Source organism: Pelodiscus sinensis, chromosome 1 (assembly GCF_049634645.1).
Source record: "Pelodiscus sinensis isolate JC-2024 chromosome 1, ASM4963464v1, whole genome shotgun sequence".
Taxonomy (NCBI): domain Eukaryota; kingdom Metazoa; phylum Chordata; order Testudines; family Trionychidae; genus Pelodiscus; species Pelodiscus sinensis.
The window spans coordinates 109,829,657-109,851,931 of record NC_134711.1 but is presented as its reverse complement, the minus strand read 5'-3'; the positions used below and the strand labels follow the sequence as shown (position 1 = coordinate 109,851,931).

The following is a 22,275-nucleotide window of genomic DNA, read 5'->3' as shown; positions in this document are numbered from 1 at the left end:
AACCCGGAGTCTGTGGGGGACTCAGAGTCCCCTGCTGACCCTTGGCTCCATGTTGCACAGCCGATTTGAAATGCCACGCAGAGATCGTGGTCAGCGGGGGACTCCCACAGAGCTGGGAATCAGCTGTGAAGCACTGCCCTGTGAAGTACCTCCTTCTCCCCCTTTGCTGCCTCTATCTGATAGAGGCAGCGGGGCGGGGAGAGGGGGGAGGATTGACTAGATGACTGACTATCCGATAAGCATTTGCTTATCAATAGTCGACTAATCTTTAACATCCTTATTCTGTACCTGCTGTGCCCGTCTGCCATACTGGTATTTGTCTGGAGGGTGGTGCAGTGCTCTTGCGTGACTGTCTGTTGGTGCGTGTCTTCCAGGTAGCTGGGAGGTGGAGAATGCAGAGCTGAGACAGGGGCACTGTGCTGCTACTGCCATAGAAAGCCACTGGAGCTGAGGTGGGTGGGAGGCGATGCCTTTGTGTTTGAAAGGTACACCATGTGGTCATCCAACATGGGCTTTGTACTGTCATGGAGGTAGACAAGGCTTCTGCCACACCACATCTAGACATTCTCTCACACGCCATGTGCTCTGGGGTCACCCATCTCAAGAGTATTGCTGTCCTGGGGAGATGAGGGAAGGGGAGATCCTATGCTATGCGCTCACACAGGAGCAGCTCAAATCTGGCTTGAGGGGTGTCCCAGAGTACAAATCTGTTCTGAAATTTTTTCCAGACATATAATTTGTTTCTGGGAATACGTTATTTTTAAACATGTTGTCACTCCATCCACTGAGACAGTCCCCTCCCTTCTTTCTGGTCCTGGAATAGGCATTCTTCTTGCCCCTCGCTCCAACCCATGTTTGCATAAGGAAGTGGTGGAGTGACCATGTTTTGAAAATTACCTTGTATTTCAGTAGCAATGTAGACTCCAGTAAAAGTTGCCTGCTGGCTGAGCCTACTGAGTATTCACTCTCCACACATCTAACAGGTAAACAATGAGCTGATGAATTGGTCATCCTTTTCAAACAGTTCATTGTAAATCTCTGGGGAAGAGGAATATTCTGGAGGCCCTGACACTGAATCCTGTAAGATTCCAAAGGTAGTTAGTGTGTTTATATTCAGTTGCAAAGAGAAAAACACAAGATAAACATATAGCAATGTCCTTTGTGTATTCATGGTGTATTGATGTGGGGAAAGAAAACTTGGCTAATGAGAGGTAACCATTGCTGTCATAGTAAACATAAAAATATCCCTGAACCAAAATGCTAGATCTAACACTGCTGAATTATGGGGATGGCCAAAATCCAAACCTGGTATCAGAGCCAAATTCTCCAAATTACCCTTCTATATTATGAAACAAATGAATACCCCAGATCCGAACTACATACCAGCAAACTCAATCCAGAGATTAATTTAGGGCCTGATTCTTCACTGCCATGCATCCTGTGTAGTTAATTATTCTTGTGCAAGGTGGGTGTAAGATGCAACCATTCGGATTGCATAGCATGTTAAACTTTGTTTAGGTACAAGTGACAACAGAAAGTGCAAGGAAGTGGAAAATAAAGCCTTTTATATCTTCAACCTACCCAAGAAAAATATACACAAGCTGAAATTCTCACCAGCTAACTATTGTTTGGTCTGTATTGCCCACATATAGTCAAAACGAAACATTTGTTTTATTCAGTTTATTAAAATGAATTTATTGCTCATGCTAAATGCTGTCCTGACAGTGCTGGAGACTGAAGTTCTCTAGCATCACTGCAAACTTTCTCATACTGTACCCATGCGCATTACCTCTCAAATGGAAGACCCACTTGAGGGCTGAAAGAACAGATTAATCTCTGTTCATTTAGCCCTCAGCCTTTCTGTGGCGATTGCAAATAAAAGTGCCAATTAGTGCGAATTTGTGGTTATGCTGGGAATGCAACTTTGCTGAGAGCACAATTCATGGAGACCGACAGTCCTCAGATAGTAATCACTCTCAGAGCTGTTGGCTTTGTTGTTTCCTGCTAACTCTGACCATAAAATGCCCATTGGTAGAAGGAGCAAGCCAGAGTACTGCCAAGCTATCAAAGGCTGGAGTGCCTAGGGGAAAGATATATTAGTATACAACTTCATGCAGATTTCAAACTGGCCATCCTGTGACAGAGGCTAGCCAGAGGTGGACTCTCGTTTTCACTTTATACCTCAACTTTTGCTGTAAACTTTGAATTAGTTTTGTATTATATACATATTATTGCTTGAAGGAGGATTGTCATGTGACTAAACTGTGGGGCTGAAAAGTCATAGAGCTGGCTTCTGTTCTTGAGTTTGTCACTGACTTCACGTGTATCCTAAGGGAAGTCACAACTTCTCTGGGACTATTTTCCCATCAGTAAAATGAGGATATAACAATCTCTTTGAGGCAGCATGAATTTTAATTCATAAATATTAAAGTGGTTTGAGGTCCCCAAGTGGAAGGTATTATGAAAGCACATAGTAGGATACTCCCTATGGGTGCATCTACACAGCACTGTAACTCAAAATAAAATACACAATTTGCAAAGCTCACATTGCGTATCTTATTTCAATGATATTTTGAAATAGCTTATTTCATCATTTGGTGCTGTCTACACAGCACAAAATTTTGAAATAAAGTGCTGTTCTGAAACGTCCCTTACTCCTTGGGCACCAGAATAGGGAGCCCAAAATAATGGGCTTGCTGTGAAGACACGGGATAGCTATTTCGGGGTACCCCAAAATAGTGTTTAAGTGTAGATGTACCCTATGGAAGGGAATAACTTTCAGTGCTTTTAGTTCACAAGTGCATGTGCTAACCTTTTAGCTGATGTACATGGAGTTTCTCCCACTCCCACAGGTTTTGCTTTGAGTTACAGGTCTGAACATGTCCTCAGCATTAAATTCAAACTTTCCTCCCTCCCATCTGAGGAAGTAAGTTGTAGCTCACAAAAGCTTATGCACTAATATCCTAATAAATTTGTTAGTCTTTAAAGTGCCACCAGACTCCTTGCTGTTTTTGCTGAAACAAACTAACTTCTCCGAAACCATTCTAAACCTTGGAGTTTCATATGGTTTTACATGGAAACCATACACATCACATGGTTTCAGTGATGAACCATAACCTGGCTCACCTGATCTTGACATGGGTCCCAGATAAATGAACTTTTCAACAAATTGTAGCTGAATGTTGGAGTTGTTATGGAATTTGCAACCAAGCCAGTTTATCATGGTTTTGTGGGGCAAGTTTCTAACACAAAGCCAAAATTAGTCCTTGGATAAGTAAATACCACTTGATTGATTTCAGTGACATTAGATCAGCTATGCTAGGGGTGAGTTTGGACTCTCTGTTCCTCTTCCTCATTCTCATGCTGCAATACAAGGCCAGTGGTTATACTGAAGACCCCTCCCCCCATTTGCAGCCTTTGGTTACCACAATCAGAGGCTATTTATAAACAGTTCAAGCAGAATCACAGATTATTTTTGGAGAAGAATGTTCTGAATCACTTTGCAATACAGTGGCTGTAATTACCTATGGTTTATAATACAGTGATTGTAATTACAATGCTGTTCCACTGGAATTATAAAAAAAAATTGCAGGATAGTTATGCCACAAATTCATATAATCAGTAAGCTAAATAGGTGACTGAATTACTTATTAACACTGTTTGTTTTATGCTCCAGGTATTCTTTTCATTGTAATTATGATGAAACCATACATTTTGATATATATGTAACACAAAATCCTGTAGCCAGAAGGTTAACTACATTGGCTACACTTTAAAACCAGACTTTATAGAGTAACTACAATGTAATTAGAGACATTCCACAGTAAAATAGAATGGATTTTTCTAGGGTGATATTTATCAGGCTATTCTGTCACTACCAAGGAGCCAATTTTGCAAACCCTTAAATCACACAAGTAATCCCATTAACCTCAATGTGACTATTCAAGTGAATAAGGGCTTGCAAGCACTTGGCTTGTTTTTAGACACTGTTGAGAGAAGGGGATGGGTGTGTAAAAGAAACTATGATAAAATTTACAGATACTAAACCAATCTAGACATTGTTTAGAAATTTATTAGCAATTTTTAAAATAACATCATTCCTTAGATAAAAATGCAATCTTACAGGAATATACATTTGTCCCACACAGAGATGACCCTATCGCTCACTTGTGGGCCATTCGCTCTAACTTTTTGTCGTTGAGTTTTAAAACGTGCGAGAGGGCAAGCCGGACTCTGGCACCGATGACAGGCGTACACTTATGGTTACAAACTGTACAGCATTATTTACAAAAGCATTTCTGTGGTTTCATGAAACCTGGGTATAAAATTGTGGGATATGGTAAAGAGCTAGTACTGGGAAGGGCTTCAGTGAAGATGGTATGGACACTGGTGGTGGAGAGGTGTGTGGAAGAGGAGGCTTACATCTGGGGTGGCGTGTACCTAGAACGTTCATTTCACAGCATTGGGTAATTAAAATGGAAGGCAAAACACTTACATTTATCAACATTTATAACTGATGTGGCCCAAGCACGAAATGATGCTCAAGTGCTGAGCCTGAGAGATGCTAAGCAACCAAATCTTCCTCGGAAGCCAATGGGAAATACGTGTGCTTAGCACCTTGCAGGATCAGTCCCCAAATTAATCAGATACAGGCAAGGACATACCCACCTCTGCCTTGTAAAGTCCTGATCTTGCAGTCTTTAATCACTGAAGTCAAAGGGGCTTTATCTTGAGTATGTACTACAGGATCAGGCCCCAAACTATGTTTTCATCTCTTGAACTGAGCTGGATTCCTGCCAGATTTCACCCCCCAGATAGCTTTTCCCTTGTTGTTTTCTTGTCTCACTCATTTGGAGGGAGACTCCCTCATTTTGAATTCATTTGTTAAGGCAGTTTTAAAAGTATTTCTCTTGGGTGATTCAGCATGTTGCAATGCGATATTCAAAATCTCACTTTATCTTTCCCCATTCAAATGGTCATAGCTGTACACCCTGCATCTGGCACTTCCACGAGGCGTCATGGAATTGAGAGGTTTTAAGGAAGATTGGATACTAACCAAGAGCAAACTGACCCAGGAGTCTCTCTGGGAAACAGGTTACATTTTGCCTGGCTGGACAACAATTCAGGACATTTATCATATAGGTGAGAAGACATGTGGCAGGTGAGCTCTGTACTAACTAGGAGAAGTTGAGCAGATTACTGCATAGGAAGGAGGCTGTTTGAAGACTGGGTGAGAATCTGTTCTAGGAAAGAGGCATGTCTGCCTTGGTCTGTGCTTGTAGCATAGCATTTGGCCTATGACCCAGCCAGTCTGCTCCTGGGCTAAGTGAAAGCAGTGGCTGAATATGATGGCCCTCAGGGTAAATGGAAGCAAGTTATCTGAGTGAGATGGAATAAAGAAGCAAGCACAATGTGGAAGGATTGTGGGATATTTATTTTTGCCTCCTGTTAAGTCATTCGTAATGCTGAAGTAGATATATGCCTACAGCAGTTTGCTTACCGAAGAGGCACTTTCGGGGTAGCCCTTTAGACAGGACTATTTACTTCTAAAGAGGGTCTGCTCTTTATCCTCATCTTGAGCAAAATTTCCCCAAGGTGGAAAGAACAGGGGATTTGAACTGGACACTGAATTTAATATCAGGAGATACATTCATCCCAGTGTGATACCACAAGCCCTCTTTGTCTTAAGTTAGAGACCAGTCTGTTTTTAGTTCTGTAATGTGCATCTCACTGCTGTGCAGCCATTCTTACCTCACCCACATCAGACCCTGTGTAGCAGGGAGGTTATACGGCTCTTACTGTAAGATCGTCAGAAACAAAGCAGCAGCAGAGGGACCCTCTTGGGAAGAACTGTTTTGATTCCTTGGCTTATTAATTAAAGTGGGAATTAATCTATTTTACCAAGCCAACTAGAATCAGATTTTAGAATAAAAATGAAAAACCCAGACAGCTCTTGTAAATGCAACATTTATATATATGGACTCCTTCAGGGATGAAAATAAACGAAGAAAAAAAATTTCTGGGCCTGATCCCGACTTCTGTGTTATATCAGTATAACCTCATTAGCTTCAAATGAATTATACTCGATTTACAGTGGGGTTAGAGAGAGGTGTTTTAAATCATTTCACTGGAATTATGGTTTTCCTTTTATGCACTACAATCTCAAATATCTGAACCTATCAAAACTCACAACTATCTGAAGTAGATTCAAATTCCCTGGTAGATGTTAATTACTTTAAAATCCCTTGATTTCCAAACTTCTTACTCAGTGTCCAATACAACACTTGGATGGTCAAGGCTGTATTGTGGGTATATATTACACAGTTCTATCCAAATGTGGCTGCTTCATTAAAGAATATCCTCTAGTTCACTGATTAATTTTTACATCTTTATATAAGAAGCAAGAGGCCTCCAACTGCATGTAAAAAACATGTTAGCGACCTGACTGGCTTATGAGTCTGTCACCTTGTGGGATTGTGTCTGTGTGCAAACATGCATACATTTCACACAGCCGTCTGAAACTAGCAGTCAGAAAAGACACAGGAGCCTGGCTGAGACCCATACAACTGTTATATTGGCGTCAGTCTAAAGAAAGCAATGATACATTGCTTTGAAAATTATCAAGAAATGTAAAAAAATGCATTTGCCCTTTTTGTTGTTGTTGTTGTCATCGTAGTCATCGAGGGGGGCAGGGTTTTGAGTCAGAAAATAAAGCAGAAATAGAGGTGATTCTGTACATGGCGCTCCTTCAGCTGTCTTTCCAGACTACGGAGCGGTCAGGAAGGGGAATGAAACAGGTTAAACCTCTCAAGGTAGCAGCAGCATCTATATCACCACCATCATCATCATTCATATGTCCAGCTGAAGAGGCAGATGATGCAGAAAAGGTCTGTTGGATAAGGAAACTCCAGCTCTGGATCATTAGTCCCACTTTTTCCATCATGGCAGCCACACAGAATAAAGAAGAAAAAAGAAATGCATCCAGTGTGACCTGCTTGGTACGGCCTAGAATAAAGACCAGGGTGATGAGAGAGCAGGTTTGTTGTTTTGTAAGAAATGTCTTTAGTCTGCAGCGCACTGTTAGCAAGCTGCAAATCAACCTCACTCCTCAATCGGTAAAGATACCAAGACTATTTTCCCCAAACTCCTCAATCATTAATTTTTTCAGTGTTTCCACCCACAGCACATTGATTGTACCTGACGCTAGCTCCAATACACAGGGAAAGGAAGGATTCTCCAGGGAACCAAACCTGCCCTCTTCTCCCCACCATGGCCCAGACCCTGCCCCGCTTGAAGGAGGCAGTAGCTCTTTGCTCAGACCTATTACAATCTGTGTGTCAGTAAGTATCTACATGAAATGCCACCTTCCACAGAGGATGAAATTTATTACAGCTGGCATCAGCAAGTTCTGGTTTTAGTACCACTCCTCAATTATCAATATCATCTTCATCTGCATTGTCCTCTTTGCATATGGATTTAAATCCGTGGGATGTAGGGGACTGTGCAGTAGAGAGATGGGGGTTTTCCAGCCCTCTGCAAGGTCTGATCACTGAGGGAACAGGCAGTGTTCAGAGAAGGATGTAGATGATGTAAGCTTCTTCCTCGAGCCTGAGACCAAATCTTAAGAGCAAATGAGCATCTTGAGCTCCAGCTGACTTCAAGACAGACAAATTCACTAGCTTGATTTTTCAGAGGTGATGAGCACCAACAATTCCCACTAAATGTGGGTCAAATAAACTATTCAGTACAAGACAGCGCATTAGGGAGACTCTACCACCCGAATCCCTCTCAGAAATAGATGATTAGGCCTAGGGCTACTTTATTTTCAATAGCACTGGCCCTATGCACCAGAGCACTAAAACTGGAGAACCTTCAAAACGTGCGGAAGTTTGATTTGGATTAGGTAAGTATCCAGAAGTCGAACTCGGAACCCATATGCAAGTCATGGGCAAAATTACCTGAGATTTTGTCTCAGCACTGGCTTGATTGATGCCTATGCCTAATTTTGCCTACATCAGCCTTGAGTAAGGATTTCAAGACTTTGACCACTCACTACCACCATGTGTACCTAACCTGATGCAAGCTCCTTTGGTTGAACTCTCTTAAGAAGAGGCTTTTCCTTGTAAAATACCCAGGACATCTTGAAGTGCTGCTAGCCACTCTATAATACCACTGACAATACAATACCATCAAAAATATCCCTTTAGTTCTTCTTTAGGCCCCGTTCAAAACCAGGAAAGCATAGATGTGCATGAAAAATATAAACAATACACTTAATAAATTTAACATTTTCACATCTCAGAATAAGCTTAAATTATGGATGGACGTTTGGTTCTGATTTTTTGGAGTCAGATCATTCTTCTTTATTCAGTACTGACTGATCTGTAACTCCAGGATCCATCTGGAAAATGGAGCAAAACTAGCGGGAGTTTTAGACCAAGACAGCTAAGTTTCCACATGATGCAGTTTCAAATGAAGATCCATTTCCAAGGAAAATCCATTATGTTTGTCAATAGTAAGAGACAACAGGAGGGATAAGAAGAAGTTTAGATTCAATAACAGGTTGAGATGGGCAGGAGTCATAGGGCCATTGGCTTCAATGGAGTTATGCTGGATTTAAAGCAGTATCGCTGAGGCCCAGAATCTGAGTTTATAAACTCAGGTACGGGGAGAATTATGCGATTACACATTGGAGTGCAAAATATGTCACAAAACCTCAGTTTCTCTAGCTAAGAGCAGTACCAGAGCAATTCTGTTGAGTAAGAATTCAGAAGTTTTTCACCTCACCCAGGAATATCATTATTCCAGAGCTAGATTATTTTCCCTAGCTAATGACTCTGCCTCTCACATTTGCTTGTCATGTGCCCCAAGGAAACTCTATTACTGATAACCAAGAGTTAGAGATTCAGTGGAAGAAATATGAAATTACATAATACAATCCCATCTCCTCAGAGTTGCTGGTGCCAGCTTAGTTCCTAGAAATCTTACCAGATCATCTTGTCATACAGATTCTGCCACTCTAATGAGGAGCAATATTGAGAGAATCTGAGCAAAGGGAACAGGATGAAGACTGGATAAAATGTCCTGGTCTCAGGAAGCAAGATACTCTACTCAGAAATTAATTGTGCATGTTTAAGGGAGTGAGGAAAAAGGAAAGTGAACACAAGATATGCAAAATCAGTAACGTTCAATCTGTCAGTGGATTGCAAAATAGTTACTTACACTAGGTACACTTTGTTCATTGTACAAATTAAAAAATGAAAAAAAAATATTTAGTACCCATTTCCCCAACCACACGTAGAAAAGCACTTAAAGTTCAAAGGTAAAGCTTGGCACACTCCAAATACGAAATGATTTACTTTACATGCAGCAAAATATACAAGAAGTGATTTTTTAAAACAAACTTAATTCAATTCATTATATTCGCTTGGCACAATTGCAATTCATTTTAAAAAAATATTTGAAAAATACTGAAACTGACCTGAATTCAAGTATTACGGTTTCTTCAACAGAAACATTATCAATGCAATAAAACATCACACGGAATATATCGAAGCGTAACTCCTTCTCACTTTAGTTTGTTTTTCCCCTTAATTTTGTTTCTATACAGTTTTAATGCCAACACAACTCACAATTGTATTTTAAAATTAATATTATTGCATTGTTTTTGCATATCTTGTGGAACAGAAAATGCAAAGAGTTACTGATTCCCCTTTCAAAAGCAGAGACAGTGGTTTATTTTTGCATTCAAATGGCCCCAGATACAGATCTCCTGCAGGTAAAACCAGGAAGTGGAGAACTGTATGCACTTATACACACATACACACACACACTCAGTGCCGCTCACACTCTCACTCACAGAAATACTTAGCACTAAAAAGAATCCAAATCAATCACTCGAATGTGCAAGACTATATCAAGTGCATTGCCGACTATCTTTAAATTATAAAACAACAACGAAAAAGGAGATTTCAATTACTATCAAATTAAATTATAAATTCTTGGTGTACATAATGGTCAGTAAAACTTTTCTAGCCTTATATCTTCTATCAAATTCCAATGGAGAAAAAATAGTTTAAATAATACAATGTAACCAAACCCATTTAACATTTGCAGGTGAAGACAAAACAGAACAAAACAAAAAAAGGTAGGTGATTACAAAACGTTGTAAACACTCCTTTCTCCCCTCTCCATTCAAAACAAAACAAAAATATCCAAAATAAAAATTAGAACATGCTTTCAAGAAAATATCAAACTGCAAAAACAAGGAGAGATCTACATAAGCCCATCACCACCTCACTTAGAAAAGGGCAGGTTGCCTCAGCTCTACTCGACAGAGCTTGCTACCTGCTCTGACTGGTTGGCACAGCTGGCTGTCTGAGCTCTGATTGGTTGGCAGACATGGCTACCTGAGCTCTGATTGGCTGGCAGAGACCACTGCCTAGAAATCTCTGCATTCAAGCAGTGTTGCCATCTGCCTCTCAGGTACCCTAAGGCTTCTTCTGCTTCCTCCTCCCCAACAAGGTCCTGGAATCCACAGCAGAAGAAGTCCACCATTCTATTCCAAATCAAAAGGGCCTTGGCTTTAAGGAGACAGTGAGGCTCATACAGAATATGTGCAAAATGATTTTTACAAGCAAAGTTGAAAGACACCCGTTTGATGCAGGGTCCTTTTGGCTAGGGCCATCCACAGGAAGCTGAGGTTCTCCTTCGCATTCGGGAAGCAGCCATCGTTCCTTGTGCAGCGACTAAGAACAAGCAGAAGCTGGCTCTCCTCCTCCACCTCTTTCCCCTCCTCACTCTTCCTTCATGGACACATGCTGGGGTTGTATTCGCTCCTGAAAAGCTCTCTTACACCACCCAACTCTGCGACTCGTCCCAACAGAAATGAATGAAGAACGCTGTTCCGGTTACTCCAGGTCACGAGAACAGTGAGGCACTTCTGAAACAAACCCATTAGGAACATTGAAACAAATAAAAAACCAGCATCACTTCAGCCCTGGCAACTACAGGCTGCTGACATAAATCCTGCTGTCCTGGAGCTCTTCCTGACTTTTTCTACAATCCGGGCTCTGCACCTCTTCCTCTTCCTCTCCTGCACTGTCCTGCCCTGGGTCCCTGCAGTTAACAAAAGGCAAGAGGTTGCCATTGGGGCTCTGCTTGCTGTTACCATTGAGTATGTTGTCTGCTGCATTTTCCATCTCTTCTATTGTCATGTCACAGGCATCTGCTAGCTCGTGAGTTGTGACTTCAATGAACTTTGGATCTTGAGCAAACTGCATCAGTCCTTCTGAAATCAAGACCTTCAAAAGCAAGGGGGAAAACCAGAGACAGAACACACAGATAAAAATTAGTATTAGCATCATCAGACACATCACCCAGCCACCATCCCAGCTCCTGACTGGCCACTCCTTTTTCCCTCCCAAACCTCTCTCCCCTCCTACTCACACCACCAAGCGCTGACTGGAGATGGTTACCAAAGCCCAGCACTGCTAACAACAATACTCTTACGGCACCTCTAACGATGACTCATTTCTAGTTGCTGCTGCAGTCACTCCCAGGCCCTCTGTAACTTTGTCAACTTACCGCTTCGACAAGGCTGCCAGCACTGCCGTGGAACTGCCTGCTGCTCCCTCCAGTCTGGGTGGGGACGGTGAGGGAGACCGGCCTGGCTCGCCGTGGGCTGCTGCAGCTGGTGCTGTCAGAATACCAGGAGCTGCAGTGTATTGATGGGAAGCTACTGTTGAGTTTCTCACTGGACTCCACTCCATCAAGCCGTAACGTCGGGATGGTTTTCTGCGGCCAGCCTTGGCTACAGGGTCCGGCAGGAGGGGTGGCACACAACCGGGGGGAGAAAGTTGCTGGGGAATGGCTTCTCTGGAGTAGGGGACTCAGCCCTGCCACTGCTAGTGCCTTTAGACAGAGAGAGGAAGAATGTATTACTAGCCAGCTCCGGAAAGCACGACTCAAATAACCAGGCAGTGGGGAATAAGTACAAGGATGGCTTGAATGAGTTTAAGCTAATTGGGAACCTAGGTGGATTGGCCTCTATAAAACACAGTTGTGATCAATAGAACAATGTTCTGTTTTCTATGGATCTATTCTGTAAATATTATAAAGAGTCCATTAAAAAGGTTTATTTTGTTCTGGTGAAATGTGCCAGGTCGAGAGCTCTGGAGACCGACATCCTCTATCCATGGAACAGGCACAGCATAGAGAGCAGCAGTGCACACTTCCCCCATGTAACCCTGTCACAGTGCTTGATTCTTGGACTGGAGGGACTACCACTTCCTAAGGAGACTGACAGAGTAGTTCATTTTACACATCCTTTAAATCTTTAACCCCTCTTTAGATCTCACCACCACATCATGTACTGATAATTGTGGCATTGTTTTTTGCTGATATGCACTCTAGAAACTGGCCTGAGATCAGGATCCCTCCCGTTTCTCCATGTGTATAATAAAATTTGTTACGTGCATCAAGGCATGTGCAGATGTGCATGACCAGCAGAAGCACATGCTGCTGGTTGCTGCCAGCTGTGAGTGCTATGCTAATCAACTGGGTGGCATTCGAATCTCTCCTGAGTGGTTGCCCACGCACCCAGCTTCGAGGGAACATTGCCTGAGACTATCAACTCATTTAATTTTGGTCTCCAATGACACTAAGGCCATGTCTGTACTTGCAAGCTTATGGCTGCACCGATACCGCTGTGCTGCTGTGAGATTGCTCAGGTAGCTACATTATGCTGATGGGAGAGAGCGCGCCTGCTGACATCATAAAACCAGCTCAATGAGCAGCAGTAGCTAAGTTGGCAGGAAAGTGTCTCCCATGGGCATAGCACTGTGCATGTGAGTGATTATGTCAACAAAACTTACATTGCTTGGTGAGGTTTATTTTTTCACACCTCTAAGCAACAAACATTTTGCTGGCTAGTGCTAGAGTAGACGTGGCATTGGTACTAACTTTTAGTAGTTATCTATTAGTGAAAGGATCAATATCCTATTATTATTACCCTGAGACAACCAGTCCCTCAGAAGAATTAAATACGTAATTCATGAGTCATGTAGTACCTTTCAGCTAAATAAGTGATTCAAAGAAAACCCTCTTTCCACAGAGCCAGAATCTGATACTTTTAGTCACCTGGAAAGATACTTATTTCATAAGTCAATAGGACAACTCAGAGAGTAAGGTACTACTCAATGTGAGAAAGAGAATCGAAGCCAGCCCAAAGAAAATAAAAAGGTGTGCTTTTTTACTACCTGTAAGCAGAAAGTTCCCTCATTAAGTTTCCAGTGCTCCTACCACTTAAATCAATGGCAACTGATATTAACATAAACAGGAATGGTTTCTAAATATGTGATGCTGATGATTTCAGACTAAGAAATGGGATAAGAGTCCTTTATTAGTGCCCTAGATCAGTTACTGAAACATTTCTCATAAAAGGGAAGAATTTTTAAAGGCACAAATGGCAGCTAATCGCCCACCTCCTGTTATGTCTCGAATGGGCACCTATCTGCTGTTTGGGCCTATAGAAAATCTCCCCCCAAAAGGCTTGATCCGGCAGTCTCTGTTCTTATAAGCAGTTCCATTAAATTGAACAGGCTGCAGAATGGGCTCTAGATTGGTTAGAAGCACAACTGAACTGATTCTTCAGCCTGTTGTAGAAATATAATCCGGGCCATACACTGATATAGACGGCAAGCTGTATTTCCAACCAGTACAGTACGGACCGTGTTGTTTGAAGGATACATGTGTATATCCGTCAGGTATCAATATGTGTGAGCATTCATATGAATAACTCCTCAAGTATTCACAATGAGAAGACTCCCTATAGTGTTTAATATCTAAAGGGAAATTAACAGATTGTTTATGATGAACAGTGCAAATCTTAATTTCGCCCATTGAAAGGGAGCGACAATCAATTTTACCAAACCCTGAAGACCATCATATATATAGTAGCCCAATGTCTGTGACTCTGTAACACTGAAATGCTGGCTGTTCCCTCTGGGCAGCGCTGTTGTCTCCTTGGCTGTTCCCTCTGGGTGGCGCTGTTGCCTGAGTCATGTCCTTTGCCTTCCGCTGTGGCACTTGGCTGACTTCTGGCCAAAGGACCACTTGCCCAGCTTGCTCCCCCGCGGCAGCCTAGCTGAGCGGCACAGAAGTCAGCCAAGCGCCACGGCGGGAGGCAAATGGGGATGGAGTGGTGACATACACGCCCAGAGGAGACAGAGGAGAGCAGAGAGAATGTGAGAGGCAGGAGGGGGAGAAGACAAAGAGAGAGACGGAGAGAGAGGCAGAAGGCGGAGGAGAGCTGAGAGAGAGAGGGGGAGGCAGTAGGAGGAGAAGAGAGAGAGAGAGAGAGACGGAGCGAGAGACCGGAGACTCAGGAGAGAAGACCGACATGGAGGAGAGACCTGAAAATCCCATCTTATGACGGGCTAATTGGCTAGTATTATGATATTGGAGCTTTCTTGTAGCATGAACACCTATTACACTAGAGGGAATGTGGACAGGGTTGACTACTGGATTGATTTTTCTATCGCAGCACCATGAGTTCCTGTCAGTCAAAGAAATGGAGGACATTCTTTCACAATACAGTCTTCTTCAAGGCCTTTTTGCATTGGACTGTTGACCTATGTACTAAGCACTAAGTTGCTGTTTGTCTCTGCCGGGGCTTTAGAGAAACTGACTAGTTACACATAATCAGTTTACTTTTCAAAAATGATTTGCGTAACATTATTTTGGTTCTAAAGTAGAGATGGGTTCTCTCCATTTACTCACATTAATAGTCTCATCAAAGTCAATGAAGTTAAGTAGGATTTGGCTCTTTGTACCATGAGATGTTAGCTAGTCTCTGCCCCGATGTAAGTCATATATTGATTGATGTTGCTAATGTTGGAGAACATGTTCTAGTAGCTTTGTTCTGGGAGTTATGAAGACCCTGAAACCAGAAGCTAACAGGAGCACAAAACCAACTTTTGATAACATTGGCAAAAAATTATCTCAGGAAGATTTGCTAGTGGTGCCGTTGGAAACAGTGCAGATGTTAAATGGCCAGCTCGGTTGGTGGGCCTCAGCTTAATTAATTAAGTCTTACCTGATGGTGTACCAGATGCAATGGCAGAACTGTCTTCTGTGAGACATCGACGTCTTGGTTTTTCTGTCTCTTCAGACACTCCAAATGAAAAGATGCTCTTCGACCTGCAATGTCAATGGCACACAACTGAAATCACCATTCACGCCACACTACAGAGACACTCTGACCTGAGCATGCTATCAGTATGTAATATCTCTACGGGTACAGAGGAAAAAGTCCTCATTATAGGCCCTTATGCACTTGATACCTTGCACCTTGTATCTGAAAAACATTTCAAGCACCATAAAGTCTGACCAACAGCCATGTTCCAAGATAGCTGAAAGCTTGCACATATTCTGGACAGGGATTTTTTTTAACAACAGTGCTACCAGAAACTGCTATTGCTGATCCTCTTAGTTATTCTAGAACAAGATTTCTGAATGGTGTGGCAAAAAGAGTAGTAATGGTGCTAGATGTGGAAATTACTCATGTTACAAGAAAATAAGAATTCACTGATGGGAGGGGGTTGGTACCTCTCTGAAACTGCATGAGTCAAAGGACCACATTTGACTTTAGTCTGCAGGTTCTTGGTATATATGCTTGTACTGAAATTCATCATTTTTCTTTTGCAAGAGAGGAAAGAAAAACATTTTATTTCTCTCTGTTCAATACTTAAAGAAAAGACTGCCACATACTCCATCAGCTGGTTTTATGAAGAGGTTCTTTTGGGCCTACAGAGCTCTAATAAGTTCCCCTAGTTCACATGCAGACTTAACTGATTCACACAGATGCTTGCCAGCCAGAGAACTATACACTTATACACTGAGTGAACAATGCATAAGCAATGGAAATGCCTGCTGGTAAGACATGTGCATTGCCAAGATCTTATTCTGCATTCTGTGTCATGTTCTTCCTGGGAAACAAAGTGCACATCAAAATCTGAGGGAATGCATTACAGGATTTTACTGCAAGGTGTAAGAAATCACTCAAGGGATCAGAAAGCACAGCTTGTACATCCTGCTGAAATATTACCCAGGGACGAGGAGCGAAGAAACCCTTTCTTTGGAGATGCCCTGGTGCTCTCCGCTTTGTTGTTTTCAGGTGGAGTCAGTTGCCTGTTTTCATCGTCTTGGTATGAGAGCCTGGAATGAAAAGCAGATTGTTTAGAACCATCACTTGAGCACAGAATCATGCTGGATGGGATATCCCTCCTACTGGGGAATGGCAGCACTATTTGGCAGGAGATGAGGAAAAGGGAACGTGGAATAACATTCTAGTCTCCAAGAAGGGATGTAGCTAACTTGTTAGTTTGCTAGATCGAAATGCTCCAGAGACAGCATCCAAAACTGTGGGACAGAGAAAACTCTGGTGATGAAATCTGTGAACTTTAGACATTAAAAATGGATGGGGAAGCAGCCTGGAGATACCACCTGCCAGTGGTACCACCTGTCAGTGGTACCACTGGGAGGAAAAGGACTTCAAAAGTCACAGAAAAAAATTGCAATCCCAATACTATTTGCCTGGGCTGAAGCACCTTTATTTCATCATTTGACACCTAGATTGGTGCAGTGTTCCATCTGCAAACCTGTTTCTTCTTCCTAGTCTTCCCCCAGTTCCATTCCCGAGGCTGAGCTCATGAAGGGTCTTTTAAAGAAAAATACCACACAGCCCCCAAACCAGCAAACCCCAGACAGCTTGGCCTCAATACTGCAAAGCTCACATTTCAGTAGAGATCAGGCTTGGTTCGCTACAGTACTCTATGTCTTCATTCAAATTCTCATCGTAAGGTTCATCCTGGGACACTTCCTCTTGGCAAACGATTGCCAGCTGGCTGTCTCTGGAAGAGGCGCTAACAAGCAAAAAAGGCAAGTCAAAATTTGGAGATTGTGAAGAAAAGATGCTATTGAGACAAAAGTGACAGGGCTCCATCTGTCTGCGTTTGTTGTTATAGCCCAGCGCTGAGCCATCACAATGATGAAAGACATAAGCACAGCTCATAAATACAACTGCCCCTTTGTTTTGTCCTTACTTAGCTGGAGCTCCTTAATCAAAGCATCAAGAATCAGCAGTGATGCACATGCTATGAATATAATTGATCATGCCTTTACTGCAGGAGCATTCACAGGGCACTGACTACATTCCTAAAGTGCTGTCCCATCAGGATCCGTATAAAGCGTGGGGTGGATTTTCTTTTAAGGCTGTCACAAAGTGCTGGTAAGGAATTTCAAAGGGACGTGTCCTTGACTTTATATTGCCTCTTTCAGCTGTGAGGGTTATGGTCTCTTTCTGCCATGTTGCACTCACCGTGCCATTTCTCTCTCTCTGCTCTCTTTCATCTTCTCTCTTCCTCTCTCTCAGGCCTTTCCCATCCTTAGTCCTTATTGTCCCATCACAGAATATGAGTAACTGCCTTTGAATTCAATGAGTGCTATTCATATTCCGTGGTGGGTGAATTCCATCTGTACCTCCTCCTCCCTGGCATTAGGCTGCAGTTTGACAGTGCAAGCAGCTGAACAGAGCCTGGATCTCTGAAATGCCACCACGGGGAGCTTCAAAGTTCTGAAGTCCAGATATTTGCACTCTGTTACCTGTGCTGTCAGCCGGGAGCAGCGTGGCAGAGAAGCACCATGTGGGAATAGGAGGAGAAGTGGAGACACATGGTCCTTTGGTGATTGGTTCACCCAGTTGGTGGAATGGAGGGAAAAGAGTATATGTATGGTGCCTTGGGTCAGTTGAAAAGAAAATCCATGGAACAGTGAGTGATCAGACAGTGGATGACTGGCAATCATAGCTGACCAGCCGAAGAAAAAGTCCTGAATAACAACATCATTCCCTCATTAGCCCACAAGGCAAAGCTCTAGCCAAACCCTACGTTATTTTGGTGAGAACAGGCTAAAAGAGGCTTCACTCTGCAATGACCAGAGGTCAGGTCAGAGATCATATGGTGAAAATTCCACATCCTGGTAATCCAGCTACTGGAGTTCACTTAATTGTCTGCAGTATGGTTAGGGGAATCCAGGTGGGGAATGTCTCCTGAAGATACCACAATATTATTACTGTTAAACACCAGAGTTACTAACTGAGCAGAAGTATGCAATTAGGCAGAAACAGAAAAACACACAGCAAACTCGGTACAGTACCGTGTTAAATGTAAACTACTACTAACAAAAATAAAGGAAAAGCAACATTTTATTCTGCATATAAAGTTTCAAAGTTGTATTAAGTCTAAGTCCAGCTGCAAACCATAATGTTTTGTTCAGAACATGAACATTTCAGAGTTATGAACAGCCTCCATTCCCAAGGTGTTCATAACTCTGAAGCTATCCTGTTACTTCTTTTAATCCTGCTGGTACTGAAAGGAAGGGCTTAAGTGAAACAACAATGGGGAATTTGGACATTAACTTCAACAGGAGCAACACTGAGTCTTCAGTCTGGAGAACATTACAGCATGAGAGGAAACACCTACCGTCCCAATGTTTCATAGTAATGTGTCCTAGTGCACCAAGGAAGCAAGGGGGAAAAAGAAGACTATGTCAGGAATGTAACAAAAACACAAGTAAGGAGAAGGAGGATGGAAACAAATAGCTGTGAAATTCCTATAGCTTCTAAAAGAAAGGCTGGGAAATGGAAAAGCCACTCAATTCTTTATTCAAGCAAAATCACACGCCTCTGACATTCTCATCTTGCTATTCTCTTCTCTTCTTCTTTGGAACAAGGGTTTCTCAACCTTTGCAGTAGCGATGTGCTAGTGTACACATTTAAAAGGTTAACCAATGAGCCTGGGCTTATCCATTAACCTTCATGGTTACATGCAAGGCCCCTCCTCTGTGCTGTTGCCTTTGCATCAGAGGCAGCAGCAGGGGTGGTGGTGAGGGGGAAGCTGGCTTTTAAGCTGGATCCCCACATATACCAGCCTCCCCCGTGCTGTTGCCTCTCATACAGAGGCGGCATGGGAGGGAGCAAAGGGGGTAGGCGGCTCTGCGGGAGCTGGTACACATGGGGAGCTGGCTTAAAAGCTGGCTTCCCGCATGCACCAGCTCCCGGGGAGCTCCCCCCGTGTAAATGTGTAACCGCTGAAAATTTCAGCAGTTACACATTTACAACCCCCCTCTGCTTTTTAAGATCCCTACTTTTCAGGCTGACAACAGTTTATTTGAAGTCAGAAATATTCATGATCCCTCTTCCCCTTTACATTTATTATAACCAAATCAAACATGCATGAATGATAACAGCGATAAGCCTATGACAGAATTCATTCACGTGTGTTTCGACAGGTTATCCAGTGAATATCTGCCTTTGAAGGGAAAGGCTGTGTGGATAGATTGGGGGTGACATTTCCTTTGCTTTAGATTATAATACATTTTTAATGCCTCACATTCCTTCTGAATGCATTTTATCAGCTCCCTGGGAGTTGTCATTTGCTAATTGAGGAATATTGGTATAGAGTCTTTTCTCTAGTGTTCGCAAATATGAATGGACTCCTCTCATTCCTTCTCTATTAAATTTACATTAGATAAAACACTTCCCTACAGCCTAGGATGCAAGTCCCTGCAGATACCAGCTATGCTGCTTTCTGAAAAAGCCTGGCAGATGGAGAATGTGGATCAGTGGTAGTGCTAAGCAGTCCTTCTTTCCAGAGGCTGAGTGTGGTGCCTCTGTAGCACTGCTGATCTAGGCAGCAAGAGACAATCCTGTGAGCTCACCTCAAATCCCACGTGCAACAGCATCTTGCTCCAGCATGACTTCAACTATGCAATATCATTTTTTAAAATTGTACCTATATGTTGGTTTCATTAGCCCATTGCTTCTTTGGAGCTTACCTTTTGGAAGTGAGTTTCCAAGGGGCCTCCTGCACTCGTATGGTTGGTGACAAGGGTGTGCCATGCCCCTCCACTGTGCTGACAGTACTTGGGTAGCTGGGTGGGTTGGGGAAGCGGGACAAGGCAGTATTGTTGGCATTGTTGATGTTGGCGTTGGAGCCTGAAGATGAGTAGCTGCTTGGAGTGAAGGTGGAATCCACTAGCTTCTCGTGTGATGGGGACTCAGTATCTCCCTGGTTGTTGCCAGCTTTATTGATGTGCAAAGGGCGCTGGGTGGTGAATGTCTGAGGGAACGAGCTCCTGCCATCGCTTTGGTAGTAGCTGACATGGTTTCCAAACAGGCCACCAGCCCTCTGTCAGCAGAACAGAAAACATTTTCTAATGGTGAGAACAGGTGCATAAGAACATAAGAACAGCCATACTGGGTCAGACCAAAGGTCTATCTAGCCCAGTAGCCTGTCTTTCAATAGTGGCCAATGCCAGATGCCCCAGAGGGAGAGAACAGAACAGGGAATCATCAAGTAATCCCTCTTCTGTCACCCATTCCCAGCCTCTGACAGAGGTGCAAATGATGACAATTCCCCAGGCCTGGTGTTTGTCACTGTGCCTGAAAGCAACGTTTGGAGAAAGAAAATTTGAGGCCAATTTGGCAATGTGATAAGGTCCTCTACAAGCAGAGCACCTCCCTACTAGGAAATATCCTTAGACTATGGACATCTTTGGCAGAGGGACTGTGAGGGGATAAGGACGGGTCTGTTGTGGATGAGCTGTAATGTAATGCTCGGATATTTCACAAGGGCCAACTCCAGAATATAAAAAGGCCTACAAGTGGGAAGGGCCATCTTTGCACCCCCATTCCCATGTTGAGCGGAGTTTGGGTGGAATGGAAAATCTGAGCTATTGTGTATAATTCTGGGTGAGCAAATACCAGAAAGAAACCCACTTACTAGAAAGAATTCAGACAACAGCAACAAAAATGATTAACCAGCAGGAGGGACATGTGAGGAAAGGTTTAAAGAGACTGGTAAGTAGAACTTGACTAAGGCATAAGGAAGGGGAGATACAGTAATGTTCTATAAGTATTTGAAAGGCAGAGGTACCAAGTAGGGAGAGGGAATGTTGAGGGTTGCCCAAAGGGCGTAACTCAGAAAAAGAAAATTTAGGCTGATTGTTCAGAAAAAGTTTTCCATTGTGAGATGTATTGGGGGGAGATCATCTCCCAAGGAAAGTGCTAGAAGAACTATTGCTTGGGTCACTTAAAATTGGACTAAACAAAGCACTGGAGAATGTAGAGGATCAATAATACATACATGGAGGAGATGACCTGATTTGCTTTTTTAATTTCTGTGGGTCAAATCCTGACATTCTCACTGTAATTATTTTTAATCTTTACTCAGGCAAAACTCCCACTGAGGAAAAATAGAGTAAAAAACTATCGAGGAAAAATGAGGAAGAATGGCTCTTGCACAAAAGAGGGTTTTTGCACAAAAAGGAGACATCTACATGGTGTATTTTTGCACAAAAACCTCTTGCGCAAAAGGGATCTGAGGAGGAAATGCAAATGAGAGCATGACATATTCAAATGAGCGCTCCATATGCATTTCCTCTTGCAGAAGAGGCTCGTAGTGTAGATGTAGCATGAGAGAGAGAGAGAGAGAGAGAGAGAGAGAGAGAGAGAGAGACAGAAATGAATGCTATAAGCAAAAGGCCATTTAGCAGTTCCCAATCTAATGTATTGGGCTTAGCACATCATTCAAGAGGCAAAGAAGGATCACAACAGCATCCCATACCCTGAAGATATCATCTTCTGAGGCAGCGGAAACAGCTTCTTTCATGGCCTTATCTAGCTCCTCTTCAGCTGTCAGGTCTCCTGAGATCGCCCGTCGGATCTCCGGCCCAATGTCATGCAATGTGCGCAACCCAGCCTGGAAAACAGAACCATGTAACATTCTATCTCTATGTAGTTAGGTGAGCAATAAAAATACTATCACTTTACAGTGCACATGATCTGCCACCAAGCGCTTTCTGAACATTGATTAATTTCACCTCATCACTGCCCTGTGAGGTCAGCAGCTACTGTTAACCCTTTTAGAGGTGGAGAGACAAACTCATAGAAAAGTTAAGGTGCCAAAGGCTGAATAGCAAATTTCAGGCAGAACTGACCATAGGACTCAGGAGTCTTCATTATCAGGTGCTTGTTTTAACAGGTACAGCATATGCACATAAATATACAGGCCTAAATGAGCAAGCATGGGTGCTCTAGGGTTTGGCTCCTAAATCCACATTTAGGCACACAAATAAAAGAGCTGAGCTCCTACACTTCTAGTTGAAGTCAGCGGGAGCTCAGCACCTTTGAAAATCAGGCCAAGTTTATTCAGG

The 22,275-nt window shown here is 42.9% G+C and overlaps 1 protein-coding gene across 18 annotated transcripts in view; it reads right to left on the bottom strand.

Annotated features, from left to right (window-relative positions):
• Positions 1-4,050: 4,050 nt before the first annotated feature.
• CACNA1C (calcium voltage-gated channel subunit alpha1 C) overlaps positions 4,051-22,275 on the bottom strand; it is a 696,460-nt gene continuing 678,235 nt past the window's right edge. For 16 of the 18 annotated variants that reach the window (XM_075896653.1, XM_075941259.1, XM_075896550.1 and 13 more), the window contains 7 exons: positions 21,687-21,821; positions 19,897-20,249; positions 16,797-16,925; positions 16,109-16,218; positions 15,098-15,201; positions 11,587-11,913; positions 4,051-11,303 (listed from right to left, as the gene is read on the bottom strand). In XM_075896653.1, the coding sequence (XP_075752768.1) occupies positions 11,007-11,303; positions 11,587-11,913; positions 15,098-15,201; positions 16,109-16,218; positions 16,797-16,925; positions 19,897-20,249; positions 21,687-21,821 (1,455 nt within the window). In that variant the 3' untranslated portion in view covers positions 4,051-11,006. The remainder of the gene's footprint in view (positions 11,304-11,586; positions 11,914-15,097; positions 15,202-16,108; positions 16,219-16,796; positions 16,926-19,896; positions 20,250-21,686; positions 21,822-22,275) is intronic. The other 2 variants (XM_075896633.1, XM_075896623.1) reach the window with 2 other exon arrangements.